The 23,559-nt window shown below is 43.5% G+C and overlaps 1 protein-coding gene across 3 annotated transcripts in view; it reads left to right on the top strand.

Moving 5' to 3' along the window:
- smarce1 (SWI/SNF related, matrix associated, actin dependent regulator of chromatin, subfamily e, member 1) overlaps window positions 1-23,559 on the top strand; it is a 63,319-nt gene that overhangs the window by 10,945 nt on the left and 28,815 nt on the right. For 2 of the 3 annotated variants that reach the window (XM_067969326.1, XM_067969325.1), the window contains exon 4: window positions 10,885-10,989. The exons of the other annotated variant lie outside the window; for it this stretch is intronic. In XM_067969326.1, the coding sequence (XP_067825427.1) occupies window positions 10,885-10,989 (105 nt within the window). The remainder of the gene's footprint in view (window positions 1-10,884; window positions 10,990-23,559) is intronic. 3 annotated transcript variants of the gene reach the window in all.

The following is a 23,559-nucleotide window of genomic DNA, read 5'->3' as shown; positions in this document are numbered from 1 at the left end:
GAGCGTTCTGGGGTGATTCATCCTCTGTTATAATCGCTGTTTGAACAGAGGGGTACCTGGCCACTGCCTTGTAGCACAGTTGAACAGAAATAATTGTTCTACATGTGAAATTGTGAGTGCAAGTTTCCATCCTACTGCTGTGTGTCACAGTACGGTGATTACCTAACAGCAGGTATACTGTGAAGAGATGTTTTTTTCTCTCTGAGGCCGTGTAAACGGTCTTCACCAAAACCTGTTATCAGAACTCATCACATTAACAGTTTGTGAGAGAAACAGTGGCAGATGAAAGTGTGAATGCAGTATCCCTGCTGTTGTTGTTAAGTACACTCCCTGTTTACAGTGACTGCTCTTGATATAAAAGAGAATATAATTCAGCTTTAGGTACAAAAGAGAAAATTGTACCCTGTCCCTTTTATTTCAATTGGCCCTAAGTTTAGTGGGATTAAAATTTTTAACAGGTGTTACAAGACAATGAACTAGAGCTGGAAGTATGATTAATAACCTCCAGCCAGCTTTGTTGGTTGTTATGTCATACTCCAGCTGTTTAAATAAAATGGGGAGGGAAGTGAAAGAGAGAAGGCTTAGCTCTGAGAGGATTTATTGTTCTGCTTCGTGACTACATTGTAGCCTAGATTTTCTAATTGATGTTATTTTAACGGCAATATAATAATGCCAATCAGAAAACCTAGGCTGATGTGTCTATGTGCTTCAGCTTATTTATTGTTTTGCTTCCCAGTTTACTTAATTGGCTCTTAGCTCTGCTCTTCTGGGTGAATGTTTTACCAGGGAAGGATACTCTGGGAAGCACTTAAATTCTTTCCATCGAGTTACATCGAAACTACAGCATGGAAACAGGCCATTCGGCTCAACTGGTCTGTGCCAGCGTTTATGCTCCACATGAGCCTCCTCCCACCCTACTTCATCTAACCCTATCAGCATATGCTTCTACTCCTTTCTCCATCATGTAGCGCTTTCCCATCTCTTCCACTACCATCCCGTCTGGCATCAGTATTAGCTCGCCACTGCAAAGTCCCCACCACCACCACAAGCTACAAGCTACAAGCCACAAGCCAGCTGCTTGCATAACACAACAAAAACAGTTATGTGGGAGGTTGTGGACTAGAGACAATGGGAGTGATTTTCAACTACCAGCTGCACATTCCTCGCCTGAAAAATGGGTGGCTAGCAATGAAAATCAGGGAAGGGGAGTTAGGGGGAGGGGCAGCACTACCCATTGGTGCCCACGGCCCACCTAATGGAATTTTCTGGCAAGCCTGTAAATGGGTGAGCATTCCGCCTGCCTGTTTCCAGCAGGAGGCTACTTAAATATGCAAACCAGGATCCTACGCTGGGTGTAGGGCCCTGAATGCAACCGTCAGGCATAAGTGGGCAGAGCGCTCAAAAAACAGTGTGGGATTCAATCAACATCTCGTCCACCCACAACCGGCAAGCTGCAGCAGACTGTCTGTTTAGTGCCTGCAGCTAGCAGACGGTCTGTTTAGTGCCTGCAGCTAGCAGACGGTCTGTTTAGTGCCTGCAGCTAGCAGACGGTCTGTTTAGTGCCTGCAGCTAGCAGACGGTCTGTTTAGTGCCTGCAGCTAGCAGACGGTCTGTTTAGTGCCTGCAGCTAGCAGACGGTCTGTTTAGTGCCTGCAGCTAGCAGACGGTCTGTTTAGTGCCTGCAGCTAGCAGACGGTCTGTTTAGTGCCTGCAGCTAGCAGACGGTCTGTTTAGTGCCTGCAGCTAGCAGACGGTCTGTTTAGTGCCTGCAGCTAGCAGACGGTCTGTTTAGTGCCTGCAGCTAGCAGACGGTCTGTTTAGTGCCTGCAGCTAGCAGACGGTCTGTTTAGTGCTTGCAGCTTTCCAGGGGAAGTTAAATGAAACTCCAGAGGAAAGTGGTTGGGATCTCCCAAGGCCAGCTCTGGGAGGGCAGCACACTCACTCCACCGACTTCACGCTATTGCCAGTGGTCAAAAATCGCCCCAATAATTTAAGCCATCTCCTCAAATAATTGAAGCAATACAGGTCCAACACAATTACAGAATGTCATGTATGTGTTTGTTTAGTCACTGCATTTTGAGCAGTCAACAGCAGCAATTTCATTCGGGTTGTAATTTTTATGGATTGACGCAGTCTTTTGTTAACTGGTTAAACTAAAAATGCTTTCCCCTCCTTGGAAAATATAAATTTGAAATAACTTGGTATCCTACACTGCATTTATTGAATCTCATTCACACACACGCACTCTGCTAACCAGTCTTCAATGAAAGAATTACTGGAGATAACCATGGTGTCTGGCAAGCTGCAATCACAAGTTAACAAATTTCAATTGAACTGTTCCTTTTTTTCCAGGATAACTGGAAAAATTCTGTTGCATCTAGTGTACAAATAAGATCTTGCCGTGAGATGACTGCACAGCTTTGGTTAAGTACCTGACACAGCTGACAATCACACATGAAATCAATAGAAATAGGAATATTACCAGGCAGTTAAGAGCTGCATGAGTCAAAACTTCCTCTAGCTAAATGCTGGCAAAACTGAAGCCATTCTCTTCAGCTTTTGCATAGCCCCATATTCCTCTGGCTTCAACTCGGTCTCCCTCCTCAGCTGCCATCTCAGAAGTGCGGAATCTTGGCATGTTGTTTGACCTCTAGTTCAGCTCCCCCACCCGAGTCATCACCAAGACCGCTTTGTTTCACCTCCACAGCAACAACCACGTTTGCCCCCACCCACCTCCACTGCAGAAACCCTAATTCATGCTGTTATCAAATTGCAGGTAGACTTCTCCAACACTCTCTTTGCCAGTCTCCCTATTTCTACAATTCATAAACTACAAGTCACCCAGAATGCCACAGTCCATGTTCTCACCTGCACTGAGGCGTGCATCGCCATCCTTGCCAAGTTACACTGGCTTCCCACGCGCCAGAAAATCGACTTTACAATTCTCACTTTCAAATCTCTGCACAGCCTACCTCCGTGGTCTCCTCCAGCCTCGTGTCCCCACTCAAACCCTTCAACACCAGCCTACAACTCACCCCCCACTTCACCACCAAAAGCCGCTTCTTCAACCATCTTGCTCCTGCCCTCTCGAATGTGCTCAGCATTCCCCTCCATGCCTCTGATTGCACTTTTTCCCACTCCTTTCCTTTCATTCCCACCCCACCACCTCTGCTTGGCATCCACTCACTATCCACCACCCTGCAAAGTACTCAGATGTCCCTGCGTGTAAGAAGTGCTATAAAAATGTGTTGTTGTAGATTCACAAATATGATATGCATTTTTTAAAAAAGTCTTAATTTTCTAATGTACGTCAACAGCTACAGCAATTACAATAATGAGAGGCAAGCTTTTTAAAAGTCGGAATATAAATATAGCTTGGCCACACAAGGGAGTAAGGGAGCTGTGGCAAGTCTGTGAGAATCTCTAGGCACCAATTACTTTAATCCTTGTTCAGCTTCAAACCCACTCAGATGGATTTTGTGCAGTGGCCCATTCACTGTGCCAGTATTTTAAAAAGATAAACCCGTGCAGGCACAATATGTACTTGCATTATACCTGCATTGGAGTGGGTGCAGAGAGCAGCAACAATACTGATACCCAATTGTGAATGGGATGAGGCATAAGGAAAGAACCTACAGCCGTACAATGTAGAAAGGAAAGTTCTTATTAAGGTGTACAAGTTATTATTAAATGACATATATAGATAAGGCAAATCCAGAATATTGCTTCAAAAGTAAGCCAGGGAGTAGGATCAGAGGACAACAACAGAAATGAGTGAAAAAATTAATTTAAAATCGATATTAAGAACTACACTTAAAAGGCAGCGCAGTAGAGGCAAAAACATCACGCGGATGCTAAGAGGAGATAGGGTAGAAGTAAAGAAAATGTTTCCACTTGTGGGAGACCCTAAAACCAGAGGTCATAAATATAAAATAGTCGCTAATAAATCCAATAGGGAATTCAGGAGAAACTTCTTTACCCAGAAAGTGGTTAGAACGTGGAACTCGCTACCACAAGGAGTAGTTGAGGCGAATAGCATAGATGCATTTAAGGGGAAGCTGGATAAGTATGTGCAGTGAAGAAGTTTTCCCCATGGGCAATTACTTGATTGTCATCAGGTTGGAAGTTTATTTTTAATGGAGCCCAGGTGACGGACCAGGGCCCACAATGCTTGGCACCACCAAGGTTGAAAAGAGTAAAAGTGATGAGGTGAATCTGAAGTAATGATTAGGCGATGCTGTAGATCTGGGACAGACTCATAGCCTGGATTTTCTGATTGATATTTTAATACACTCTTGGCGGGAATTAATTTAAATTAAATAGGTTACTGCCGGCATTCGAATGATGCTAGTCGGAAAATGTGGGCTATAGAATCATAGAAATTACAGCACACAAGCTCTTCAACTGGAGATGTATACTGTAATTCCATTAGAACTGCCCTTCCCCTATTTTCTTTTATAGTCTGCATTTTTAAAAATTATCCAGGTCCTAGTTTGAGGGAGGTCAGGGCTTCCACAGTTTGAAGTCTTGGGAAAGAATGAGACTGCATTAACTCTGGATTTTAACACAGTGAGGAGTAAGGATGCGGAAGAACAAATAGGATGGTGTATCCAAAGTAGTGGCCAATGTAAGAACATAAGAAATAGCAGCAGGAGTGGACCGTACGGCCCCTCGAGCCTACTCTGCTATTCAGTCAGATCATGAATGATCTTCGACCTCAACTCCACTTTCCCGCCTGTTCCCAATATCCCTTGATTCCCTTAGAGTCCAAAAACCTATTGATCTTAGCCTTGAATATACTCAATGACTGAGCATCTACTCCCTCAAGGATAGAGAATTCTAAAGATTCACCACCCCCTGACTGTAGAAATTCCTTCTCATCTCAGTTCTAAATTGCCAACCCTTTATGCTGAGACTCTAACACCAACTTCTAGACTCTCCGGACAGGGGAAACGGCCTCTCAATATCTACCCTGTCAAGCCCGTTTCAGTGAGATCCCCTCTCAATGTTTTTTTTCATTCGTTCATGGGATGTGGGCGTCATTGGCGAGGCCGGCATTTATTGCCCATCCCTAATTGCCCTTGAGAAGGTGGTGGTGAGCCGCCTTCTTGAACCATTGCAGTCCATGCGGTGAAGGTTCTCCCACAGTGCTGTTAGGAAGGGAGTTCCAGGATTTTGACCCAGCGACGATGAAGGAACAGCGATATATTTCCAAGTCGGGATGGTGTGTGATTTGGAGAGAAAAGTGCAGGTGGTGTTGTTCCCATGTACCTGCTGCTCTTGTCCTTCTAGGTGGTAGAGGTCGTGGGTTTGTGAGGTGCTGTCGAAGAAGCCTTGGCGAGTTGCTGCAGTGCATCCTGTGTATGGTACACACTGCAGCCTCTGTGCGCCGGTGGTGAAGGGAGTGAATGTTTAGGGTGGTAGATGGGGTGCCAATCAAGCGGGCTGCTTTGTCCTGGATGGAGTCGAGCTTCTTGAGTGTTGTTGGAGCTGCACTCATCCAAGCAAGTGGAGAGTATTCCATCACGCTCCTGACTTGTGCCTTGTAGATGGTGGAAAGGCTTTGGGGAGTCAGGAGGTGAGTCACTCGCCGCAGATTACCCAGCCTCTGACCTGCTCTTGTAGCCACAGTATTTATATGGCTGGTCCAGTTAAGTTTCTGGTCAATGGTGACCCCCAGGATGTTGATGGTGGGGGATTCGGTGGTGATAATGCCGTTGAATGTCAAGGGGAGGTGGTTAGATTCTCTTGTTGGAGATGGTCATTGCCTGGCACTTGTCTGGCACAAATGTTACTTGCCACTTATGAGCCCAAGCCTGGATGTTGTCCATGTCTTGCTGCATGTGGGCTTGGACTGCTTCATTATTTGAGGGGTTGCGAATGGAACTGAACACTGTGGAATCATCAGCGAACATCCCCATTTCAGACCTTATGATGGAGGGAAGATCATTGATGTAGTAGCTGAAGATGGTTGGGCCGAGGACACTGCCCTGAGGAACTCCTGCAGCAATATCCTGGGACTGAGATGATTGGCCTCCAACAACCACGACCATCTTCCTTTGTGCTAGGTATGACTCCAGCCACTGGAGAGTTTTCCCCCTGATTCCCATTGACTTCAATTTTACTAGGGCTCCTTGGTGCCACACTCGGTCAAATGCTGCCTTGATGCCAAGGGCAGTCACTCTCACCTCACCTCTGGAATTCAGCTCTTTTGCCCATGTTTGGACCAATGCTGTAATGAGATCTGGAGCCGAGTGGTACTGGCGGAACCCAAACTGAGCATCGGTGAGCAGGTTATTGGTGAGTAAGTGCCGCTTGATAGCACTGTCGACGACACCTTCCATCACTTTGCTGATGATTGAGAGTTGACTGATGGGGCGGTAATTGGCCAGATTGGATTTGTCCTGCTTTTTCTGGACAGGACATAGCTGTGCAATTTTCCACATTGTCGGGTAGATGCCAGTGTTGTAGCTGTACTGGAACAGCTTGGCTAGAGGCGCAGCTAGTTCTGGAGCACAAGTCTTCAGCATTACAGCTGGGATGTTGTCGGGACCCATCGCCTTTGCTGTATCCAGTGCACTCAGCCGTTTCTTGATGATATGTGGAGTGAATCGAATTGGCTGAAGACTGGCTTCTGTGATGGTGGGGATATCGGGAGGAGGCCGAGATGGATCATCCACTCGGCACTTCTGGCTGAAGATGGTTGCAAACGCTTCAGCCTTGTCTTTTGCACTCGTGCTGGATTCCGCCATATTTGAGGATGGGGATGTTCATGGAGCCTCCTCCTCCTGTTAGTTGTTTAATTGTCCACCACCATTCAGGACTGGATGTGGCAGTGCTGCAGAGCTTTGATCTGATCCGTTGGTTGTGGAATCGCTTAGCTCTGTCCATCACGTGTTGCTTCCGCTGTTTAGCATGCATGTAGTCCTGAGTTGTAGCTTCACCAGGTTGGCACCTCATTTTTATGTACGCTTGGTGCTGCTCCTGGCATGCTCTTCTACACTCCTCATTGAACCGGGGTTGATCCCCTGGCTAGTTGGTAATGGTAGAGTGAGGAATATGCCGGGCCATGAGGTTACAGATTGTGCTGGAATACAATTCTGCTGCTGCTGATGGCCCACAGTGCCTCATGGATGCCCAGTTTTGAGCTGCTAGATCTGTTCTGAATCTGTCCCATTTAGCACGGTGGTAGTGCCACACAACACGTTGGATGGTGTCCTCAGTGCGAAGACGGGACTTCGTCTCCATGAGGACTGAGCGGTGGTCACTCCTACCAATACTGTCATGGACAGATGCGTTTGCGACAGGTAAATTGGTGAAGACGAGGTCAAGTAAGTTTTTCCCTCGTGTTGGTTCGCTCACCACCTGCCGCAGGCCCAGTCTGGCAGCTGTGTCCTTCAGGACTCGGCCAGCTTGGTCAGTAGTGGTGTTACCGAGCCACTCTTGGTGGACATTGAAGTCCCCCACCCGGAGTACATTCTGTGCCCTTGCGACGCTCAGTGCTTCCACCAAGTGGTGGTCAACATGGAGGAGGACTGATTCATTAACTGAGGGAGGGCGGTAGGTGGTAATCAGCAGGAGATTTCCTTGCCCATGTTTGACCTGATGCCATGAGATTTCATGGGGTCCAGAGTCAATGTTGAGGACTCCCAGGGCCACTCCCTCCTGAATGTATATCACTGTACCGCCACTTGTAGTCGGTCTGTCCTGCCAGTGGGACAGGACATACCCAGGGATGGTGATGGAAGAGTCTGGGATGTTGGCTGAAAGGTATGATTCTGTGAGTATGGCTATGTCAGGCTGTTGCTTGACTAGTCTGTGGGACAGCTCTCCCAATTTTGGCACAAGTCGCCAGATGTTAGTGAGGAGGTCTTTGCAGGCTCGACTAGGCTTGGTTTGCCTTTGTCGTGTTCGGTGCCTAGTGGTCCGATGCCGGGTGGTCTGTCCGGTTTTATTCTTATTGTGACTTTTTTTAGCGAGATTTTACAACTGAGTGGCTTGCTAGGCCATTTCAGAGGGGAATTAAGAATCGACCACATTGCTGTGGGTCTGGAGTCACATTTAGGCCAGACCGGGTAAGGGCGGCAGATTTCCTTCCCTAAAGGACAATGTCGGAACATTGAACCCTTGGTTACAATGTGCTCCAGATTACAACGGCAACATGAATACTATATAGTACTTGAGACACTGTGCGTTAAAAGCAGTTTTAATACAATAATGTTTCACTGTTTAAAAGAAAGTTTCAAAGTAACTTGCTTGTGGGGCAAGAATGGTCCTCTTGAAATTGCATATTGCTCTTTAGATGTAGAGTTTCAGTGGTGATCAAACTGTGACTACACCTGATTACATTGTTTCTGTCAATAAAATTTGTGTTTTTCAGACATGTGTCGGTATAAAACTTTGAAATGTTGCCAAGTTTGGAATTGAGTATATTAAAACATTCTGGGGTAGTTCTGCTTGTCTTTTAACAGCATTTGTACTGAGAATTGACAATGGCATGTCTGGCCTGCCCACTCACAGAAACCAGATACTTGTACGATCGGGACTGCACCTTGTACCATTATCTGGAACAATTGACAATGTTGTAACATGCATTTTTGTGATGTACAGAATCAATATGATTTGAGTCCCTGCCTAATGTTCCAGTCTGGGCGGTTTTAGTTGAGGTTTTTTTGTGCTTCTTTTGCAGCCTGGTTCCAATGAAATGTTGTTACTGAAAGTTCATTGGGGTCTTTGTCCAGTGTGTTGTTACAATTATGGTAAATTTCTGTAAAACTTAACATTACATAAATGTTATCTGATCTGAGTGACTCAAAAAACCAATACCATACGGCATGGGCTCGATGGGCCGAATGGCCTCCTGTACTGTAACCATTCAATGATTGTGTGAGAAATGGGAAGATAAGCGAATCCTTCATTGTTTAACTCTTCAAAAATCACTCTGGGGAAAGTTCTAGACTGTACGTGAACAGCCAGGGAGTGTTCATGCTCACCCAACATGAGCTGAGTGGAAGCCTCTTGCTTCTCTTCAGGTGAGTTACTCAGACCTAGTCTTGCATTTTTCCTAGTGGGCAGTTAGAGTGACATCCAGTCAGTAGAGGCCTCACAGCAGATTCTCCTCTCCACCAGGAAATTGCACAGAGGGCAGCGGGTACATTTCATCATTGATCTGTTAGTATGTTAACTGTTGACAGTTTAATAATGAATACTATTAAACTGTCAACAGTTAACATACTAACAGATCAATGATGAAATGTACCCGCTGCCCTCTGTGCAATTTCCTGGTGGAGAGGAGAATCTGCTGTGAGGCCTCTACCGACCATCCAAGATAAAGCAGCCCGCTTGATTGGCACCCCATCCACCACCCTAAACATTCACTCCCTTCACCACCGGCGCACTGTGGCTGCAGTGTGCACCATCCACAGGATGCACTGCAGCAACTCGCCAAGGCTTCTTCGACAGCACCTCCCAAACCCACGACCTCTACCACCTAGAAGGACAAGGGCAGCAGGCGCATGGGAACAACACCACCTGCACGTTCCCCTCCAAGTCACACACCATCCCGACTTGGAAATATATCGCCGTTCCTTCATTGTCGCTGGGTCAAAATCCTGGAACTCCCTTCCTAACAGCACTGTGGGAGAACCGTCACCACACGGACTGCAGCGGTTCAAGAAGGCAGCTCACCACTACCTTCTCAAGGGCAATTAGGGATGGGCAATAAATGCCGGCCTTGCCAGCGACGCCCACATCCCGTGAACGAATAAAAAGAAAACTATCTGCTGGGTTATGGCCAAATTAGTCCCTGTAATTTTGGAACTGAACATTTTGGAACATTTGTGGAAAGATTGTTAAGTGTGTTATGATTTCTGTTCATTGTTTCCACTCATGGATGTGATGTATATTATCGGAGGTGGTTTTAATGAATGCTTTTCTGGTGTATGCAGTTATGTCACACAGGTGGCCTTTTAAAGAGGAGCTGCATTGGCAGAGTGAAAGCATCAATTCTTTGTGATATTTTGTGTTAGGTTTGCCCACATTCAGGCATGTCAGAGCTGCTTTGGAACAGGTCCTGTGCTGTTGTGCAAGACCCTATACTGAAATCAAAGCCATATTCCCCAGTGTTTTCATGTACTGAAATGCTGAAGCAATACACTCTTCATCTTGTTCAGTGTTTGTCTGAGTGGAGAATACATCACACCTAAATGGGGCAATTAAATACAGTTCCCACCACATAAAACATCCACGTTTTAAAACAGGCTGCCGCTTATATCGGCCAAAAAGCAATAACCATTATCCATTTGCATTAACGTCAATTTCAAATTTGCCAGTTATCACGTCTTAAGTGCTCCGTTTATGAGTGTGTTAAGATACACTGTTCTACCTGACATACAGCTAAAAAGCACAAAGCACAAACTGCTTGAATGATGCCATTCCTTGGCTGACATTTACAGTTGGGGTTCTCTTCCAGCATTGAGATACTGATTTCCACTCCTGGTTAGGTTGTTGTGCATAGCACTGTGTGGAAACAAGGTGGCTTGCCAACAAATGGAAAAGGGGACATTTTTACAGGGGTCCAAAGGTCACGTTGCTTTTTGGAAACCTTTCTCTTGGGCTGATCACAGGGAACGTTGCCAGTGGGGCTATGGCTATGTCTGTGGGCACCCAACTGTTCCTCTCCCTCAGTTGCACCCCTGTGTGTTCAGGATAGAGTGGGGCTAGTAGTGTAGTGCAGTCAATAGACCTGTTAGAGTAGTGCTTTTCCATGCGCAACCATAACTTGTTTGAATTTTTGCCACTTTTTTTGTATGCTGACCATTTCATTTCTGTGTTTCTTGTTTGAACTCATTCTCATTCGTGTTTTGTCTCATTTGTTTCCATCAGCAAATGCCCAGCACCCCAGGGTTTGTGGGATACAATCCATACAGTCATCTGGCCTACAACAACTACAGGCTGGGAGGGAACCCAGGCACCAACAGCCGGGTCACGGTAGGAGTATTAACTATTGCACTGCAACAAAAAGGTTAGCCCAGGATTTTGTACAAGTGCTGGGTCTGTGGATCTGGTGATTAGAGTATAGAAAGGAGACGGCTGGCATTGGATGCAGTTTTCACAACACGTTACTTGTTTGGGAACACTGGCTCAGGAGGTTCATTTTGGCAGGTTTAGAAATTACTATAGGGTTGACAAATGCCATAGCTTTTAGGATTTTAAGAATTAAAAAGGAAAAAGTGTGAATGTTGGAAATCTAAAATATAAATGGAAAGTGCTGGAAATACTGAGCAGGTCAGTCAACATCTGCAAAGACAGGTTACTGTTTCAGGTGGGGTCCCTTGGTTTCTGCTAAAAGGTCTCTACCTGAAATGTTAACCTGCTATTTCTATTTTCAGATGTTGATAGACCTGCTATGTATTTCCAGCATTTTCTGATTTTTATTTTTGGCTTTAATGTGGGGCATGAAAGGGTTGGTTGTGTTTCATAATAAATACTGGAAAAATGCAGTAAAATCTGTCTCTGGTTTACTAAAGTGGCCAATCATCTGCCTTAATCCTGTGCGCACGGAATTTCCCTTGTGACTTTTAAAAACCTGATTGGTTCAACCACATAACCTCTGCAGAACTGATACAGCAATCAAGGTTCCCAAAGTATGTTATAAACTAGAGATTAAAAAAATGTGTACACTTTGGCAATGTTAATCTCTGTATTTTGCTTTAATTTTCCCGCATGCTGCTCTATATTCATCACGGTGGGAAGAGGGGGAAAAGTCAGTATTGGGAAATGGAAGTTCTCAGTTTTTTTCACCTAGTGCATTAAGTACTCCCAGGTTGGGTACAGCATAGCCTAGATACAGAGCAAAGCTGTGTCTACGTTGCCATGTCAGACATAGTGCAGTTTCGATGCAGGATAAAGCTCCCTCAAATCTACCCCTACAATAACTTAACCCCAAACTCATTTGAGCACCTCTTGTTACACCATCTGATGTATCCATTTCTCACACCACCCATCTGCAGGCTCCATTGAAGAGACTGACAATGTATGCTCGATTATGAGGAGATCCAGTTGCAGCCTCATGCTAGGTTGAGACTGTTCCCCATACTCACTACTGTTTCAGTGATATATTGTGCTTTGAATAAAATCCCAAACTGGTTTGATTATTTTTTGAATACAATCTACTGCAAGTATCCTCAAAGACTCTTAATTCCTTTTAGCCCTAATTGTTGCAGGAATTTACGGCTTGCCAGAAGGAAATTTCCTGCTGTGATGCGGGCTATAAATCAGTAACGCTAACAATCAGTTTGAGTTCTTCCTATTAAGCACAGAGAAGGTTAGAGGTAGAATGAAGTTCTCTCAGTATAATCCCAATAACACCTAAAACCTAACCTCCTCAGAGCACCCTTTCTGCACCAGAGTGACTGTAAACCTCATTAGTAGTGTAGACCTTCTTGTGAGCACTATACAAGTAGGGCTTTATGTTCTCAGTTTTTGGTGAGAATTCATGGATCAAAGATTAAGGCTGTAGAACCAGTAGAGATTTTGACCAGTCACTGAGAGCAGTCACTGACCCACCAGTATAATGGGAATGAAAAATCTACTTGCTGCACCTTGTACTCACAGGGTTTAGGCAAAGGTGCAATGCAAAAAGCCTGGGTAAGAAGCTTCATATGTGTAGGAGCACAGTGCAGGCAGCACACTTTGACTTCGGAATGGATTCACTGGTCCATTGTCCAGTTCTTAATCTGGTGAGCCTGTATTGATTTTCAAGTTGTGGAAATTTCCACCAACTGTCTTTTGTGGTTATTCTGTGAATCCCTAATCAATATTTCAGTTTTTTCATCGTATAACTGTGTTCTTTTTCTCCTTGGGCCCTGCACTGACTACAGTCACTGGACAGAGGTTGGGTATGACCTGTTCCCCAAACCATTGTCACTACGAATGATCACCAGCTCAGTCGAGGAGAGGAAGGGTAACTGTCAAACCCGACATGAAATGGAGCAGAAATCTTAAAAATTGTGCTTTCAATGGGTATTCACTGGGGGTCAATATAGTTTTACGTCCCAATATTTCCTGTTTGTAACCTGATGAAGCGTAGTCTTGTAAATTCCTGATTTTCTCATTCATCTTGCTGCCCTGCCCTTTCTATAAGTGCATTTTATCAGCCCTTGCTGATATTTTGATACTGTAACATTTTCTGATCGTATCTGATTGCTGACCTACATTGGCTCCCGGTCCGGGAACGCCTCGATTTTAAAATTCTCATCCTTGTTTTCAAATCCCTCTATGGTTTCGTCCCCCCCCCCCCCCCAATCTCTGTAACCTCCTCCAGCCCTACAACCCTCCAAGATCTCTGCGCTCCTCCAATTCTGGCTTCTTGCGCATCCCCGATTTTAATCGCTCCACCATTGGCGGCCGTACCTTCAGCTGCCTAGGCCTTAAGCTCTGAAATTCCCTCCCTAGACGTTTTACTACATTAAAGGTTATATATAAATGTAAGTTGTTGTTGTATCTAACTTTAATATGGTCAGCCTAAAGATCACCCCATAATATTCAATTAGAAGCCGCTATCAAAATTTAGAGTAATTGCATATCTGCATATACACAGTACAGGCACTAGTAATGCACAGATTCAATATTAAATGTATAACATAAGTGTTCCATCTGCTTTACTAATGTTCCTTTTCCAACAGATCTTAATATTTACTCAGGTTCAAATCATTTTACCCAATGTCTGTTATTAACCTTTTCCCTTTTAAACCCTGTCTTTGTTATAAGGGACCCAATAGAATGGTAAGGCTGTACTAAACCTTATTCTCCAAAGTACCTTCTTTGTTCAAAAGTGTATGCATGTATATATAATAATCAGATATTAACTTCTTTTATATACCCCTTTCCTCTTGCTGCTGTTTTTGCCAGAGTTCTAGCTTTATTCAAGTCATCCACTGATTCTTGCATTGTTGGCCTGCTCCGCAGCTTTACTATTTCACCTTTGTGCTCTTCTAATTAGGTAGCCTTCTAGTACCATTCTGAATTTTGTGCATTGGGCCACATGAATATCATTGGATTTCTTGGAGAGATCCATAGCAGACAAAATAGATTATACACGGTGAGGTTTTTTTCTGGAGCTTTTAACGTACATCAGACCACAGTGAAGCACTCCAGAATACTTGCAATGGAGACTCCATAGACTAGTGTCTATGCAATTAGCGTATTGTTGCCGTAAAGATCAAACGATTACGGGTCATCACTAGTAGTGACAAATAAAATTCCCTCAGTCTATTTATGCAGCGAAAAGGCAGAGCCACAAGGTGACCAAGAGAAATAGGAAGTTAGAAGACTAAATTCCACTGAACATTCATCCCAGCATCACCAGCAAGTGCCACCGTCTGTGGTACCTGCTCTTTTCCGTTGGTGTTGGATACACACAATGTTTCAGTTCAGAACTTTTGGCTTTAAGCATATCTCTGTCTTATTCTGACATATCAAGTTCCAAGTCTTTGGACTAAGCAGGCCCGGAGCTGTTAACCAGCAAAAAACCTGCAGAGACTATATTTGTTTTCCATAGTACAAACAATTTTACCTGACCATACCCCTCTCCTCAATATATTCTTTCCTTTTCTTTTGCTTCCCAACTATGATCTACATGAATTTTTGCAAATCCCTTGCTTGGAAAGTGTTATTCCTTCATTGAGGAGCTTTTGTAGGATGTCATTCAACTGTGTATAGAGAAATTCTGTTTGAATCCTGTCTCTCCTGGTCTCTTCATATGTTTTACACATATCCCCCAAACGTGACACACATCTGACAGATATTAGTCCTCCCTCATAAGCAGCCGTCCTGGTTCTGATCCTGATTCAATCAGCTACCATGGCTGGGATTGAGGCCAAAATGTTAAGCAGTATGTTTGTTGCTTCAGTTCAGAAGACATGTCCTGCCTGAGGCAGCTGGCCTGACAAGTTTCACATTATATCTAATGCAATAAATTAAAGAGACTTTGTACAAAATAACAAACCAACATTACTAAGTTTTAGGAAGAAATACAAAAAAATCTCATTGATCACAGGAAGGATATTAATTGAAAGTAATCAAAAAGATTTATAATCAAGTGGGAGCGCCATTTGCTGGCACAAGTCACTGATCAAGAAATATATATATATATATATATATATATACACATATACTCCTGTAAAACAGCAACTCGTTCTGCAACTTAACCATAGGTACCATCAGCATCTTATTAATATTTACTAAGCTCATACAGGGATTGGGGAGAGTGTAGAAAATTAGATTTTATATTAAGTTGTTGCTAAGGTTCATTTAAGGATGTTGTGTTAGAGTTGAGAGTGGGGTCCTTCTGATTTCCTTAAGTTCTTCAATTCTATTGGATCTCTGCTGGGTTAGAGTTTTCTAAAGCATAAAAATGTAGGAGTATACAGGACAATAAACAATTTGATAGTCCATATTATTGTGTCTGTGGGTCCTGTGTTGGGTGATGATTTGATTTTTAAATAGCACAAAAAAGCCTCCATCAAGCAAATCAGCTATACTGTAACACTAAGAATATTTCTCTTTCTTCCCCTCGTATTTTCTCCTCTTCTATTCTGGAGTTGGCAACTTATGCTGCTTTACAGTCCTGCGGTGCAGGTGTTCGCCAGCATCTCACCCAAAGGATGGTTCTTCATTTGTAAGCAGAGTGTGAGTGTCAGCCTGCTATTGGACTGTAGGGGCATTGCAGCTGACTCTATCCTGTCTTCACCTTGCACCCACACAAATGCACCTTTCAGTAGGAGTCACTGGATGATTTATTATCTCTCTCTAACCTAGGGGCACTAAGGCCAATTATAGCAGCAATTTGCCAAGGCTTCTTCGACAGCACCTCCCAAACTTGCGACCCCAACCACCTAGAAAGACAAGGGCAGCAGCCGCATGGGAACAACACCACCTGTACTTTCCCCTCCAAGTCACACACCATCCTGACTTGGAAATATATTGCTGCTCCATCGTCGTCACTGGGTCAAAATCCTGGAACTCCCTACCTAACAGCATTGTGGGAGAACCTTCACCACACAGACTGCAGTGGTTCAAGAAGGCGGCTCACTACCACCTTCTCAAGGGCAATTAGGGATGGGCAATAAATGTTGGCCTTGTCAGTGACGCCCACATCCCACAAATTAATTTTTTAAAAAAGCACCTGCTCCACCTGGCTGAACCTGGGTAGCTGAGGAGAATGGTTTCTACATCCATTTATAAACAATAACTGTTACATCTATTCAATTAGAGGGGCTTAGGTTACACATAGAATGTTTCCCATTGTAGTCTGATGTCATCTGACCCCTTTCAGATTCGATTACAATGCACTTGGACTTATCCAATATCCCCTTTAAATGTAAAATATAAAAAAGCGATACAGTGGAAAGTAGAAAGATAATTTGCAAAGATTTGTTTTGGGGCTCCATGTAATAAAATGGAAAGTTTCTCACGGATTGATACTTCATAAAGTATAACAATGATAGACCAATTGGGCAACTTCAGAGCATCTGCAGCAATATAGTTTTATGGTTTTAGTAGTATGGGGGGGGGGAGGTTTGCTCTGCTATTTATAGCAGATCATAAACTATTCTTTTACACTGGGGTTTACAGTTTTTTAAAAAAAAAGTGAGCAGAGAAAACCTTCCTTTTTATCTGTAAATTCTGGTACAGAAATGGAACCTGTCAGTTGATCGTGTACAGGCGCTATCTTATATTCAAGCCGGCAAAGAGGGTGATCTTGTGCAAAAAATACCATATTTGGTGAAAAGTAAGATGCAAACATTCAGATTAAAACTAAAATCAGGTAATTTAGTAGAAGTTCAGTCTTAGTAAAACTTATGGCATGAGGGGTTTGGTAGCTGCTGGTCTGCCTTTGTCTGCTTGCTGATATTGATTTCATTGCACTTAAACTTCACACTAACTTTCCTTGGTTTTGCTCTGTTGCAGCTCTCTGTGCTGCTTATCTGTATCCTTTTATGGGTCAGTTCCAGTACTACCCATTCACTTAGCAAAGGCTAAAGACTAAGCCTCAAGCAGGTTTCTAAGGTTATTTACAAAAATTCAAATAAGTGGTCCAAAAGTTCTCTTCAGGACTACGTTAAAAGGTTTGTGTCCTCTCCGAAGGATCTCCTTTTAATGCTGTAGTCAAACCCCTGTTCGTGACAAATCTGCAGTATTTTAATTACTTTACTTTTGGTAGCGGTAGTTTTAAAGTAACAGATGAGAATTATGTGTAAAAGGTACCCATCCTATGTTTCAAGCTGTATTTGAATACCTGACTCTTTGTTTCCCTAGTGATCTTAGCTGCTGCTGCTCCAGTCACCTTGGTTCAATCATGGTTGTCTCAATTTCTATAAAAATTCTGTCTATCACACCTGGCATGTTCAGACTGAAGATGTCCGCTTTTACCTACGCTTGTAATTTCTGTAAATTCACGATTAAAGTTGCTGAGCGCAGCTGTTTGGAAATAAAAACATGAGCAGCTATCTTCCTCTAGCAGCTACTTAGATTCTGGGATTCTTCCTTTCTGTTCATATTCCATCCTGATTGTACAGTTGCTAGCTCTCTTAAAGAGAAACCTTTTTGGCTCCCTTTTCTTCTCCGACTTAAATCTCAGTGACCTTACAAAAGAACTTGCCTACTTTCTTCATTCTGTTTGATTATTCTTTTCAACATCAAGTTTAATCCCTGCCTAGTCTGTCAGAATCTTCGTGGACTCCATTGACGTCTCTGATCTTGATGATATCCTTCCCATCATCCTCAAGATGTGTACCTTTTGAATTTAGCCCCTGTCCTGTGTAGCTCTCTCACTCCCATTTCCTTTACTGCCAGTGTGCTTTTCTTCTTGAAAGTTTGCTCGCATTCACCTTATTCCTAAAAGGGTGATCATCGTGTTCTTCTATCCGTCACCTTATTGCACTTAAATTGGTTATTTCTAAATTTATGGAAGCTTCTGTTCTCAAATTATCCATCACTTCGCAGATTCTGACCTAATCCATGATCACCTGCATGGTTCTCGGAATGGCTAGTGGATTAGTCGTCTGTTACACACTCTTGTAAGTAATCCATCGTTGCCGTAGGTATTCCCAAAAGCTTTATCCGGATCTAGGATCATATATTTCTAAGAACATAAGAGTGAGAAACTCTTAAATGTTGGTCTTCAGAGAGTCTTGGGTGTCCTCGTACAAGAAACACCTTTGAATTTAACGCCTGTCCTGTGCAGCGCTCTCACTCCCACTTCCTTTTGCCTCCCATATTCGTGGCTATTTAATTCCTCTTTAATCACTTTGTCCAGCTCGAGGTGCCTGAATCCTGGCCAAACAGCCCTTGAAGCCCACGCTAGTCAGCTAATTTGCACTTGCATTTCTTACTGGCTAGTTTGTCATGTTTACATTTCTTTGGCCCGGGAGGTTTGGAAAGTAGTATTGTCTCATTAGTTGATAAAAACCCAAATCAGAGCATCAAGACCTGTTAGTATCGTAACCTGAGCCATATACAATTAATGGAAACGTGGAATAAACTTTATATTATTCCCCTGAGACTCCATGAATTATATCTGTATGATGCACCAAGACATAAAGCTTGGGCACCTGTGCTGCTGTTGATGGCTCGTTCTCTGATTCTGACTCTTAGTCCCGTAACTTCGGGACTCTGTTCTCTCTCCAATTCTGTTTCTTCAAATCTTCAAGTGACATCCTCCACTCATCATCCAACCCTTTCTACTTTTTTTTTCTGATTGATCAATATAGAGTGAAACTATGTCCCGCAGATCGTACATTCTCAATGTCCACAACCACTCGGTGGCTGAATCACCATATTCTTGATCTCCTGAATGTCTTTATTGGGGTGGTGAATTTCCCCTGCCTCTTCCTCCCCCTCCCCCCCCCCCCCCCACCAAAATCTTCAAAGAGACGGGCCGATTTTTAGACTTCCGCCTGAAACAGGTGTGAAGTTGGCGGAACAGCTGGGTTCAGGCCTCATTTGACTGCCGTCAGTGAGTTGTGGGCACCAAGTGGATGGTGGAGGTTGTCGGTGGGCGGGGAATCGTCCTGGTCCCACGCTGAGCTGGCTGGCAGGTGGGACCCGTGGTATTTTAGTGGGACCATCCCATTTATTTTTGCAGCCCTTCTTCTAGGTGTCAGCTTTGGCTCAGTGGTAGCAGTCACCCCAGAGTTAGAAGGTCATTGAAGATTAAACTAATTGTTGTGCCAGAGAGATTTAAATAACTACCTGTGGATTGGAGGTTCCTATCTGCTGTAGCATGCCTGCTGTTATCACATGCACAACAGTTATAGTGAGTGCCACATTTCTCACTCTCACTGAATATGCGCTGCTTTTTCTTATTTCCTGATTTAAATTTTGTAGTGTACATATTAGTGCCCTCACTAGCACCCAACCAATGGGCTGGCTTGGAATCCTCTTATCTAAGGTTACCATTAGCCAGATAAATGGATACTTGCTTTTAATATTTAATATGAAACAGATGCTCCTTTAATAGTTCTTATCTCAAGGGTTTAACAATGCAAGGCTAAATTGTAAATACATTATCATAATGGAAACTTAATGTGGTATATGAATAATTAATAACTGTAGCAAAGTTTAATTTAGTACAATTTCTCAAATCCCAATGGGGAAATTAGGTATCTGTCAACACAGATGATATTGTGTAAATCGAGATCTGGGTCAAAAGACTTGTTTTAAGGAATTGGCCTTGCAGTGGAGTCAGTGGCATTCACGTGCATACTCATTTTATCTTGTGTGTATACATACAGGTAATGTGCACATACGCTTGCTGAAAGGCTCAACCGTACTCTATGCTTTATCCTCCTTCACTTGTAATGGAAATTTGTTGCATAGAACGTTTGGAGGGGCAGGGGACTGGAGCCCAACTATACATTGTACCTGAATGATTTATCTCTCGCCTGCTGGTTTCCTAGGTATGAAATCAAGTTTAACAGTTGGCATCGAGTTTAAAAACAAAAAAACCCACATCCTTTTTTTCTCTTAATTGTTGCAGCTCTGAGTAACCATTTGTCCAGCCTGGTTTTAGGATGATCTAATTCTGAGAATTCAATTTTCTCTCTCCTTTTGTTTTCCCCCAAATTCATTGAAGGTTATGGCCTCATTCATTGTTTCTGTGTTAAAGGGAAAAGTACACTGTTTGATATGTGTGAAGTTGAAGAGTGTTTCAGTGAAATAAATCCTGGTAGATTTTATGCAACAGTATAACCCCATGAGCATGGACAGGCAGGGGATAGGGAAATTATAATATTGCACTCCCTTGGACAGTGTAAGAAGTTTAATTTTTGAACTGCCAGTGGAAAATGATTGGTTTTATTTTATTGCTGCTGGAAAAAAAAAAGTTAAAAGCTGTTTACAGCTCGAGGAGGGAAAGTAGAAGAGGGATTCCGTGTTCTCTCAGGAATGCTCTGGTGTACCTGATCACAGGTGGTTGTAGAATGGCATTAGTGGAGGCATATGAGGAGACTGGCAGCAGAAGAAGGTGCACGGTGTGGCAGGATCAAGGAAGGGGGGAAATTGCATTCCTTTTTGAGACTCTCTCGTCCTTACTTAAAAAAAATAAATTTGATTGCTGGCACGTTAAAAGATCTGTCTGTTAAAAGATTGCATCCCTTCTGCAAAGGGCTGGGGATTTTGGACGCTTTCTTGGCCTTCAACATTGAAATAATTTGAAGTACTGCAGTTAATTCCAGACTGAACCACTGGCAGGGTGACATGTGTCACGTTGCTGCTGTTATAAGCCAGTGTCTGGTGTTGGGTATATGGTAGGCTTACGCTTAGAATTTCTCACCATGTCTGGGTACGCAGTATCTTGAGGCAAGTCATTAGTATAATTATATGGTCAGAGTAAAAGCAGGATTTCAAATGGGAGTCTAGCAGTTACGTGCCAACAAGCAGAAAGCTGCGACTTCATAGAATCATAGAAAAGTTACAGCACGGAAGGAGGCCATTTGGATCATCGAGTCCACGCCAGCTCTATGCAAGAGCAATCCAGCTAGTCCCACTCTCAAGCCCGAACCTCGTAGCCCTGCAATTTTTTTACTTTCAAGTACTTATCCAGTTTTGAAGGTCATAATTGAATCTGCCTCCAGCACCCTCTCAGGCAATGCATTCCCGATCCTAACCAGTCATTGTGTTTAAAAAAAAAAGTTTTTCCTCATGTCATAGAGTTATACAGCACGGATAGAGGCCCTTCGGCCCATCGTGTCCGCGCCGGCCATCAGCCCTGTCTACTCTAATCCCATATTCCAGCATTTGGTCCGTAGCCTTGTATGCTATGGCATTTCAAGTGCTCATCCAAATGCTTCTTGAATGTTGTGAGGGTTCCTGCCTCCACAACCCTTTCAGACAGTGAGTTCCAGACTCCAACCACCCTCTGGGTGAAAAAGTTCTTTCTCAAATCCCCTCTAAACCTCCCGCCTTTTACCTTGAATCTATGTCCCCTTGTTATAGAACCCTCAACGAAGGGAAAAAGCTCCTTAGTATCCATCCTATCTGTGCCCCTCATAATTTTGTACACCTCAATCATGTCCCCCCTCAGCCTCCTCTGCTCCAAGGAAAACAAACCCAATCTTCCCAGTCTCTCTTCATCTTTGGTTCTCTTGCCAATCACCTTAAATCTACGCCCTTTGGTTCTTGACCCTTCTGCCAATGGGAACAGTTTCTCTCTATCTTCTATGTCTAGACCCTTCATGATTTTGAATACCTCTATCAAATCTCCTTGCAACCTTCTCTGATCCAAGGAGAACACCCCGGCTTCTCCAGTCTGTCCACGTAACTAAAGTCCCTCATCCCTGGAATCATTCTAGTAAATCTCTTCTGCACCCTCTCTGAGGCCTTCACATCTTTCCTAAAGTGCAGTGCCCAGAACTGGACACAATACTCCAGTTGTGGCCAACCCAGTGTTTTATAAAGGTTCATCATGACTTCCTTACTTTTGTACTCTGTGTCTCTATTTATAAAGCCCAGCTTTTTTAACTGCTTTCTCAACCACCTTCAACGATTTGTGCACCTATCCCCCAGATCTCTCTGTCCCTGTACCCCTTTTAGAATTGTGCCCTCTAGTTTATATTGCCTCTCCTTGTTCTTCCTACCGAAATGTATCACTTCGCATTTTTCTATGTTAAATTTCATCTGCCATGTGTCCGCCATGCCTCCAGCCTGTCTATATCCTCTTGAAGTCTATCACTATCCTCCTCACTGTTTACTACCCTTCCAAGTTTTGTGTCATCTGCAGATTTTGAAATTGTGCCCTGTACACCCAAGTCCAAGTCATTGATATATATCAAGAAAAGCAGTGGTCCCAGCACCGACCCCTGGGGAACACCACTGTATACCTCCCTCCAGTCCGAAAAACAACCGTTCACCACTACCCTCTGTTTCCTGTTACTTAGCCAATTCTGTATCCATGTTGCTACGCCCCCTTTATTCCAAGGACCGCAATCTTGATGACAAGCCTTCCAAAAATGGCTGCATTTCTTAAATGGGTTGGCTTACAAACATCCCTTAAATTATGCAGCAATTTTTGATTCAACTCTAGAAGAATGGGTTTTAAAGCGGGCGACTTTCTTTTGGATCCTGGTGGCCTTCATTTTTCCAGCCATGATGATTGAAGTTGGTTTATAAGAAATCGGCATAATCCACACTGAAAGATGGGAGTGCTTGAGAGATAACTGAGAAATGGCTGTCTTTTTTTTTCACATCGTTCACCTGACGAAGGAGGAAGCCTCCGAAAGCTTGTGAATTTAAAATAAAATTGCTGGACTATAACTTGGTGTTGTAAAATTGTTTACAATTTTCCCTGGGTGAGAGATTGAACTTGTCCATTTCTTTCAATAGAAGAAGGAAGTGCCTGTTTTTGAGTTTTTGTACAAACCCTACAATTACTTCTTGATCTCAAAACCCATCGGAATAATAACTGTGTGCTGCAGTAAAAGGTAAATCCTGATGACGTTTGAGGAAAGTGCCCTTAAACACCTTGAGTGATTCAAGGAGCAGCTCGGCTATTCTGTACGTTTGGTGAGGATGAAAAAAAACAACTGCCAACTTATGAGTCACATCGTTATGTTTCTCCTTGTAGCTTCAGTGCTTCTTTGCTGCTTTTTCTGCTGTGTCTGATCCTCCATGGACTGATGCAGCCTTACCCTGCCTCCTTGTCCAGCTCCTGTCTGTAGTAAAGATGCTTTTTAACCCTTTTTATGAATGATTTCCTGTGCTTAAAGTACAAGTAACAGTTTCAAGGAAGAAAAATAAATCTTGCTGGGCAAGTAGAGAGCTATTTAAGTCTTTTTTTCCCTCTATCTCTGGTGCAGACATTGGTGATATAAAAGCGCTTATCACCTGCGTGAGTGTGTGTAACACTTTTACTGTATGTGTAAAGGCTAATACGTTTAGGGATTTTAACCTGGTAGCTATTGTGGTTTCCAACTCCTGAAACAATGGTGGTCTTTGATAACAAAGAGGCAGGCTGTATGACAGTTTAATTGTTCGTAGTTATCTCGCTCCCACTTGCCA

This window comes from Heptranchias perlo, chromosome 30 (assembly GCF_035084215.1).
Source record: "Heptranchias perlo isolate sHepPer1 chromosome 30, sHepPer1.hap1, whole genome shotgun sequence".
Lineage (NCBI taxonomy): Eukaryota > Metazoa > Chordata > Chondrichthyes > Hexanchiformes > Hexanchidae > Heptranchias > Heptranchias perlo.
This window is presented reverse-complemented; position numbering and strand designations above follow the sequence as displayed.